Consider the following 10,188-nt stretch of genomic DNA (forward strand, 5'->3'; position numbering starts at 1 on the left):
GTTTACTTATGGGTGATTTATGTTAATCTTTTACAACCTAAGGATCCTAGCCTCGAGAATGATTTACGTTAGTATGAGTAAAAGATGGATTAACTGAAGCAAACCTGGTACTAGATGATTTAATGGAGTTGTTAAAATGTTTCCTCACTTCATCTTATTTCCTTATGAGAAAACTTGATGCATATGATTTCAAGTATTTTTGTAAAAGACTGATTCATTCTTCCTATTTTTTTTCATGAATAAACTTGGTGTACATTATGTCATATTACGAAATGACAAGTTTTTGGATTTAATCATTTTTAAGACTGCTTTGATCCAATGATTGTTGGAACTTTGTTAAATGAAAACTTTCTCTATGGGACTTGTCCCACATTGGAAGAAAGAGGAAACTTATACTCCCTTAAAAAGCCTACTACTAGTTGTTTACCAATTAGATCAAAAGCTTGGACTAAAGGGATTTGGTTGGATTTGGTGATTGGGCTAGTCAAATTGGTCTTGAAAGACTTAGATTTATATATATATATATATATATATATATATATATATATATATATATATATATATTTAATGGTCAAAAGATTGGCCTTGGGGTCTCATTGACTAGTTACATTATTATTATTATTATTATATATATTAATTCTGATTTTGACTTTTATTTTTATATTAAACAAATCTGTTAAATTCGTTTTAACTGTCTTGACAGTTATTTTCGGTTGGCAGTTTTTGGAGGGAAAAACAGTCAATGTATATCTATAAATAGATCACCAAAGACCAGATTTCGGGTTCAGAAAAACCACACACATATTCCTCATATAATTTCGTATTCCACAAACAATGAAGGGAACATAGTGAATTTCGTCAGAATCAAGAGAAGATCTTGGTTGATTGTTGTATCCTCTTGACAGATCCCTACTAGGGAAATTTATGTCTTAGGACACTGCAAAGTAGACCTCAATCTATACAGTTTCGTGATTATATTTTCTGCGAAGTCATCATACAAGTATGTTTTCTGTAAATTAATTCTTGTATATTACATACATTTGAATTTCGTTTGTTTTATTTCGATTGGTTTTGTTGATTGTATACTTATGTCATAACAGTCTAAGCCAAAAAGCAAAAGTGAAGAATGGATCAAAATTCCATCATCAAAACACATGTGGAAAAGCCTGAGAAATTCAAAGGCTCAGATTTCCGGAGATGTCAACAGAAGATGTTGTTTTATCTAACAACTCTTCATGTTTCCAATGTTCTCACTGATGATTCTCCCTCTCCTCCTACTGGTGTAACCACTGCAGAACGAACAACACCACCCACTGCAGCCCAATTGGTAGAACATCAAAGGGCTGTGGAAACTTGGAACACAAATGAATATAATTGCAGAAATTATATCCTGAATGCTTTGGATGATTCCCTCTATGATATCTACTCTACCATGACTACTGCAAGAGAGATATGGGAATCACTGGAAAAAAAATACAAAACAGAAGGGGCATGTTCCAAGAAATTCGTGATTGGAAAGTTCATGAATTACAAGATGGTGGATACCAAATCTGTGCTCAAACAAGTGGAGGAAATTCAAGTCATTGCACATGATCTTGAAGCTGAAGGTATGGGTATAAAATCTAACTTTCTTGTTGGTTCAATCATTGAAAAACTTCCTCCTTCTTGGAAGAATTTCAAACTATATCTTAAGCACTTAACTGATGACATGAGTTTTGAGCAACTTGTGTTGAGAATTCGTGTGGAAGAAGATAACAGATTGAATGAGAAAGCAGATGCAAATTCCTTGGAACCAAGTGCAAACTTTGTTGGAGAAGCAAGTACTTCAAGGACAAAGCACAAAAACAAGAAAGGGAAGCAAGGCTCCAAACACTCTTCCAAATATGACAAAAATCATGGCCCTAACAAGAAGAATTATGGTCCATGTTATGTTTGTGGCAAAACTGGACACAAGGCCAAAGATTGCAGATTCAGGAAGGGTCAAGGAGGAAATAATGGAGGAAACAATGGAGGGAACAATGGAAACAATGGTGGCAATTCTGGTGGAGGAAATTCTAGTCAAACCAACATGGTTGAATCACCAAATCAGTTTGTTGTTGTGATTCAAACCAACATGGTTAGCAATTGTGTGGATTGGTGGATTGATACTGGAGCCACAAGGCACATTTGCAACTCCCGAACCATGTTTTCTACATACCAGAAAGTCTCGGCTTCTGAACCAATGTTTATGGGGAATGGCTCTACTGCAAAAAATTGAAGGAAAGGGAAAAGTGAAGCTACAACTGACTTCTGAAAAAGAACTTGTTTTAAGTGATGTCTTGCATGTTCCTGAAATTACTAAGAATCTGATTTCTGGTCCTATTCTTAGTAACAAAGGTTTTAAACTTGTATTTGAGTCTGATAAGTTTGTTCTCACAAAGGGTGGGGCGTATGTTGGAAAGGGATACCTTAGTGAGGGTCTCTTCAAAGTCAGTGTCTTACCTTTGTACTATGGTGTTGAAACACCAAACAATGATGTAACCAATGTTAATGTTAATGCAATAATGGGCACTACTAGCTCCTCTTCTATGTATATGCATGATCCTTCATTTTTGTGGCATTCTCGTTTGGGACATGTCAATTTTCATTCTATTCAAAGAATGGCAAAACTTGGCATGTTACCAAAATGTTCATTAGACAAAAACCTAAAATGTGAGGTTTGTGTGGAATCAAATTTTCACAACATCCTCATAAATCAGTTGAAAAATCTAATGAAATACTTGGCTTAATCCACTCTGATTTATGTGATTTTAGAGCAACACCTACAAGAGGAGGAAACAATTATTATATTTCTTTTATTGATGATTGCAGCAAGTATTTTTATATTTATTTATTAAATACCAAGGATGAAACCTTGAATTCTTTTAAGAATTACAAGGCTGAAGTTGAAAATCAACTTGATAAAAATATCAAAATTCTAAGGTCTGATCGAGGAGGAAAATATGAATCCAAAGACTTTGCTGACTTTTGTTCTTTAAATGGTATTATACATCAAACAACTGCTCCATATACTCCACAACAAAATGGAGTTGCTGAAAGGAAGAATAGAACATTGAAAAACATGATAAACTCAATGTTAATTACTTCTGGAGCACCACATAATATGTGGGGAGAAGCATGTCTTGCAGCAAATTCAATACTTAATAGAATTCCTCATAAAAATAGTGATAAATCACCCTATCATCTGTGGAAAGGGAGGTTACCCTCTTATAAAAGGATGAAAGTGTGGGTTGCCTTGCTAAGGTACAAGTACCTCTTCCTAAGAGGACTAAACTTGGACCAAAAACCATAGATTGCATCTATCATGGACCTGCCATGCATAGTGCAACCTATAGGTTTCTTGTGTATAAATCACATGTTGATGATATCCATAACCAAACCATCATGCAATCAGCAGAGGCTGAATTCTTTGAAAATATTTTTCCTTTTAAGGATAAAGGGAAAGAGGTTATGTAACATCCCAAAATTCAAGACCAAAAATTTCGCTTTGATTAATTAAAAATCGCTAAATAAATTTTGCTCAATCATTTAATAACATTCTCAATAAGACATTTATCAGAGTTTTAAATCCCAAATATCATCTAGTGCGGAAAACATGGTGTGATGCGCTGCGATCGCCCCGGGCTCCTTCCTTGGAAAAAACATTAATACCTGAAACAAATAATTGAAAACCGTAAGCACGAAGCTTAGTGAGTTCCCCAGATACCACATACCATACATATCAACTGATCCATACATGCCATACGTAACCATGAGCCATACATAACAAACATATCCATAATCAAGTAAGGTGCTATGTGCCAAACATAGTCTTGTTGTTATGCCACGGGCCACACATGGTCTTCCTTGCCAAGCCTGGGGCCACTCCTTGGGTCTTACAGACAAGTGCCAAGGGCCACCCCCTGGTCTTCCATGCAAGCATCACATAGACAACTATACATACTACTCTACTAGGGTACTCAACATACGGTGTGCCAGAAGACATCTCCTGGTCTTTCATACATATTGCCTAGGGCTAACCCTCGGGTCTTCCTACCATACAGAATAGCATATTGTGTGCCAGGAGCCTCCTCCTGGTCTTTCATGCATAATGCCTAGGGCTAACCCCCGGGTCTTCCTACCATACATAATAGCATACTGTGTGCCAGGAGCTTCCTCCTGGTCTTTCATGCATAATGCCTAGGGCTAACCCCCGGGTCTTCCTACCATACATAAACTAAATGGGTCGGCATTATGGCCGTAGACCCATACAATCAGTGAGGAGACTCACCTCACACTGCCGAAGATTCGCTGAGCACTTCTGACTGCTAACCGACACTTCTGAACTGCTGACCCTTCGGCTTCCCGAACTATCAATACCCAAAACAACATTTAGACCATAATAATCCAAAAGTCAACCCTGGTCAACTTGGTCAAAGTCAATGGTCAAAGTCAACATCCAGTTGACCTGACTCGCCGAGTTGGTCCACCAACTCGTCGAGTCCATACTATTCCAACCCATACAACCCCGAATCCACTCGTCGAGTCTAGCAATAACTCGACGGGTTCTCCTTCAACCACACAATCGGGACCAACTTCATCCGACTCACCGAGTTCATCCTTGAACTCATCGAGTTCATCCTTGAACTCGTCGAGTTCATCATCCACATATGAATGTGTCTAGTCTGTGACTCGTCGAGTTGTATGAACAACTCGTCGAGTCCATCTTCATAACTAAGGAGATTGCCTTAGACTCGCCGAGTTCTTCCTTGAACTCGTCGAGTATGTTGAACTTCATGACCATTCTGGACTCAGACTGGCTGAGTCCCTTTCCAATCTCAACTCATACCCTTAACAGAAGGGTTTTGGGGCAAGAACTGGCCTGACTCGCCGACTCCCACAACTGACTCGCCGAGTCTCTCTATGTCCAACACTATTTAGATGATTTCCAACTAGCTTAAGGCATCCAAGATCCAGATCTGGCCTCCTAGGGTCGTGATATCACACAAAGCCACTACCTTTGCACCCATTCATGGCCCTTTTTGCTCAAAAGGCCAAAACAACTCCTTAAACTTTGTATAGAGAGGTACAATGGCATAAAGCTTCCACCTTTATGCCTCTACTACTCTGAACACCTCTAAATCTGGAAGGAATCTAGTTTGGGGACGTCCAAATCCCACAAGATATCCTCTTTGGACCATAAACTCCATAAAAAGGGACATAGAGAGATCTATCAAACTAGAAGTCAAGGTGAGAACTTGATTACCAAAATGAGTAGCAAATGGAGTGAATCTTCTGGATCTACTCCTTCCTCCTTGACCTTCCAACCTTCTTCTTGTTCTTCAAAGCTTCAAAATGCTTCAAGACTCACAAAATGGTTCACAAACTCGAGGGAGGCTCTAGGGTTTCGTTCTGAACTTGAGAGAGTATCAAGGGGGCTGAAGAAGGGTTGTAATGTTCTTTAAATAGGGTATAAGTCACGCATTTAGGCTTTTTCCAAAACCTGGCTAACTCGCCGAGTCAGTCTTCTAACTCGTCGAGTAGGTCACTTATCTCGCGACCAAATTAGCGCTCCTACTCGTCGACTCACCCATCTACTCGACGAGTCACTTCCTCATCTTGAGGTTTTCTTTCCTTTCTAGGTCTTCGGAAATCAGGGTGTTACAGGTTACCTGCTCTAGGAAAAGACCTCTAGATGATGGACTGAATGATACCATTCCAGACAAAAGTTTACAATCGAATGAAGAGAATTCTTCTAAGGTTCAAGAAGAGAACTTAGAACCCAGAAGAAGCAAACGGGGCAAAATTGCCAAAGATTTTGGACCTGATTACATGACCTATGTAGTGAATAAAGAACCACAAACTTATAAGGATGCTATGGATTCTTCTGAAGCTCCCTTTTGTAAAGAGGCAATCAAAAGTGAGATTGACTCCATTGTGCAGAACAACACTTGGAAATTGGTATATTTGACACCTGGGCAAAAACCAATTGGGCACAAATGGATGTTCAAGAAAAAGTTTAGACCTGATGGTACCATTGAGAAATACAAAGCTCGTTTAGTAGCTAAAGGGTATCGTCAAAAAGAGGGTCAAGACTTCTTTGACACCTATTCACCTGTTACAAGAATTACATCAATTCGCACATTAGTAGCAATTGCAGCCATTCATAATTTGGAAATACTCCAAATGGATGTGAAAACTGCCTTCTTGTATGGTGAACTAGATGAAGAGATATATATGAATCAACACTGAAGGGTTTGCGGTTAAAGGTCAAGAAAACAAAGTCTGTAAGTTAGTTAGATCACTTTATGGACTAAAACAGGCTCCAAAGCAGTGGCATGAGAAGTTTGACAACACATTACTCTCTAATGGATTTAGAATTAATGAATGTGATAAATGTGTCTATGTCAAACAATACAAGAATGCTTGTGTCATCATATGCTTGTATGTGGATGATATGCTTATAATGGGCACTAATTTGGATGTGATCAATCAAACCAAGAAAATGCTACACTCCTCCTTTTCCATGAAGGACTTGGGAGTAGTAAATGTGATCCTTTGTGTAATAGTTCAAAGAAGACCAGATGGTTAAACTCTTACTCAGTCCCATTATATTGAAAGTGTACTCAAGAGGTTTGGACACTATGATGACAAGCCGGTCGTCACCCCATTTGATGCTTCTAGTCATCTAAAGAAGAATAAAGGTGATAGTGTAGCTCAGTTAGAATATACTCAAGTTCTTGGTAGCTTAATGTATATTATGAATTGTACAAGACCAGACTTAGCATGTAGTGTAAGTAGATTGATTCGCTACTCCCACAATCCTGGGAAAGATCATTGGTATGCATTAGTGAGAGTGCTTAGATATTTAAAGCATACTATGAATTATGGATTGCATTACACGAGATATCCTCCTGTTCTTGAAGGGTATTGTGATGCAAATTGGATTTCCAATACTTCAGAGGCAAAATCCACAAGTGGATATGTGTTCACTCTTGGTGGAGCTGCTATCTCTTGGAAATCATCTAAGAAAACTGTGAATACTCGTTCTACAATGGAAGAGAAGTTTGTTGCTTTAGACAAAGCTGCTGAAGAAGCTGAATGGCTTAAAAGCTTCCGAGAAGGTATTCCTCTGTGGCCTCAACCCGTTACTGCCATTGGCATACATTGTGATAGTATGGCTGCTCTTACTAGAGCACAAAGTCAGATATACAATGGCAAGTCGAGACATATTAGGCGCAGACATATTACAATAAGAGACTTGCTGAAGAATGGAATCATTTCCATTAGTTACATAAAGTCAAAGGAAAATATAGTTGATTCCTTGACAAAAGGCCTTAGTAGAGAGCAAGTTCTCTTCACATCGAGGGGAATAGGCTTAAAGCCAACACAATGAGTCACCACCTGGCGGAAACCTAACCTAGCAACATTGAAGATCCCATGGTCTAGGTTCAATAGGACAACTAGTTGGGGAAGACTCAAAGAAGCACTAACACAAAGGTATGCTCACTCCTATGATATTTATTTGTGTTTTTTCGTTGATGGTATAGGGATGAATTCTTTATTCTTAATAATGTTGATAGCTTTTATAGTGGAATAGTACGGATTATTCCAGATTAGCATTACCTATGTGAGATGGATGTGAGGTCGCATCTTTGGGAGCTGATATGGCTAAGCTCTCTAAAAGTCTCATGAAAAAAGGATTGTTCACGGCCGAAATGAACACATCGGTAAGAAATGATATATGCTTAGATATGATATGTGTGATACTTCTTGTTTTTTATTCTACTATAAAAAGTGGTTAGTTCAAGACTCTAGTTCACTATCCACCAAGTAGACCCAAGCAGTACTCACTATGAAAGGTTTAAGTTTTACAACACCTATTCAGATGCATGTCATATCTTACTTCCCTGATTTGAATATCAAAGTTCACTTATTTTCTATTCAAATGTGGGGTATTGTTGGAGTTTGAATAGAAAATGTGGGGTATTGTTGGAACTTTGTTAAATGAAAACTTTCTCTATGGGACTTGTCCCACATTGGAAGAAAGAGGAAACTTATACTCCCTTAAAAAGCCTCCTACTGGTTGTTTACCAATTAGATCAAAGGCTTGGACTAAAGGGATTGGGTTGGATTTGATGATTGGGCTAGTCAAATTGGTCTTGAAAGACTTAGATTAATATATATATTTAATGGTCAAAAGATTGGGCTTGGGCCTTGGGGTCTCATTGACTAGTTACATTTTATATATATATATATATATATATATATATATATATATATATTAATTCCGATTTTGACTTTTATTTTTATATTAAACAAATCTGTTAAATTTGTTTTAACTGTCTTGACAGTTATTTTCGGTTGGCAGTTTTTGGAGGGAAAAACAGTCAATGTATATCTATAAATAGATCATCAAAGACCAGATTTCGGGTTCAGAAAAACCACACACATATTCCTCATATAATTTCGTATTCCACAAACAATGAAGGGAACATAGTGAATTTCGTCAGAATCAAGAGAAGATATTGGTTGATTGTTGTATCCTCTTGACAGATCCCTATCAGGGAAATTTATATCTTAGGACACTGCAAAGCAGGCCTCAATCTGTACAATTTTTGTGATTATATTTTCTGTGTAGTCATCATACAAGTATGTTTTCTGTAAACCGATTCTTGTATATTACATATATTTGAATTTCGTTTGTTTTATTTCTATTGGTTTTGTTGATTGTATACTTCTGTCATAACAATGATTATTGTTAACTTGTAGTTTTATTTCTCTGATTTAATTTAGGTTTTTATGTATTACTTTTTGTTGATTATTTATATAAAAACAAATGAATGAATGTTCGTAGGTTTCAATCCATAATTTAATGAATGACTTAAAGCATGAAGTACTATTCGTATTACGGGTTAGTTTCACATGTTTATTCACTCTTTATCTTATGGTATTTGTATGCTCCTTACGAGTTATGTCATTTAGCCCAAGACGCTATTTTATTATTGACTATAACTCCCTATTATTTTTCTTTTTTTAATCTCATTTTATTGATTTATTTCCCATTGTTTCAGTGGATATTTTTGGCTTTTTGATGGCTGAATTCGCAACATCCAAGGGCATGAAGGTAACAATTTTTTTGTAGCATATGTCGAATCTTCCTTTGCTTAGGAATGATTTAATTATAGCTTTACAAGACACTTCGAAAAAAGAAAGTATTGGAAATTTAATCAAAAAGCTTGCTCTCAGAAGCATCTTATGTATCATATATGGAAGAAAGAAATAACATGTTTTTTAGAAATAATATATTGGAAAGGAGAAAGTGGTTGCATTTGGGATATGTGTGGCAATTTGGTCTTTTCTTGATAATATGCAACAATAGGTATTGAAAAAATGTGAAAAGAAAGAGTAAGGTGTTGTTTGTTTTTCCGAAGTGAAACTGTCTGAAGTCTGCGGACCACTTCTGCAGACCTCTGCAGCAGAAGAGGTAGACCAAAGTGTTGCAGACTGTAATGAGAAGCATGTTTGTTTTTTTAACGTCTGCAGGCTGCTGCAGATATTAAAAAATTTAAAATAAAGTAATTTAATAAACCGAAAATAGTTTTTTAATAACAAAAATTTAATAATTGTAGTCTTAAAACATTGAAATAAAATTCAAACAACCAAATTACTCTTACAATAACATTTTTAAATAAAATTCATACAACCAAACTTGAATAATTCTCATTCCATATTTTGCTTCAATTGTTCGGCAATTTCATCCCGTAAATGGGTCATATATTCACGGTCCGCTGCAGTACCATTTGTTGGAATCCCATCTTCATCATTATCAACGACTGTATTGTTATTCTGAACCAAGACAAATAACTGAAAACCATAAGCACGAAGCTTAGTGAGTTCCCCAGATACCACATACCATACATATCAACTGATCCATACATGCCATACGTAACCATGAGCCATACATAACAAACATATCCATAATCAAGTAAGGTGCTATGTGCCAAACATAGTCTTGCTGTTATGCCACGGGCCGCACGTGGTCTTCCTTGCCAAGCATGGGGCCACTCCTTGGGTCTTACAGACAAGTGCCAAGGGCCACCCCCTGGTCTTGTTGGGTTATGAGCATTCTAACACTCCTAAGTGTACATGCAACCCTAAATACCTTGG

The 10,188-nt window shown here is 37.1% G+C and overlaps 1 protein-coding gene across 1 annotated transcript; it reads left to right on the forward strand.

Moving 5' to 3' along the window:
• Positions 1 to 1,126: 1,126 nt before the first annotated feature.
• LOC145163958 (uncharacterized) lies at positions 1,127 to 6,270 on the forward strand. The gene is made up of 3 exons (XM_079082691.1): positions 1,127 to 2,116; positions 2,265 to 2,696; positions 5,686 to 6,270. The coding sequence occupies exons 1-3, from the start codon at positions 1,127 to 1,129 to the stop codon at positions 6,268 to 6,270; spliced, it is 2,007 nt and encodes a 668-aa protein (XP_078938817.1).
• The last annotated feature ends 3,918 nt before the right edge of the window (positions 6,271 to 10,188 follow it).

This window comes from Lactuca virosa, chromosome 3 (assembly GCF_052849685.1).
Source record: "Lactuca virosa cultivar CGN04683 chromosome 3, Lactuca_virosa_CGN04683_v6, whole genome shotgun sequence".
Lineage (NCBI taxonomy): Eukaryota > Viridiplantae > Streptophyta > Magnoliopsida > Asterales > Asteraceae > Lactuca > Lactuca virosa.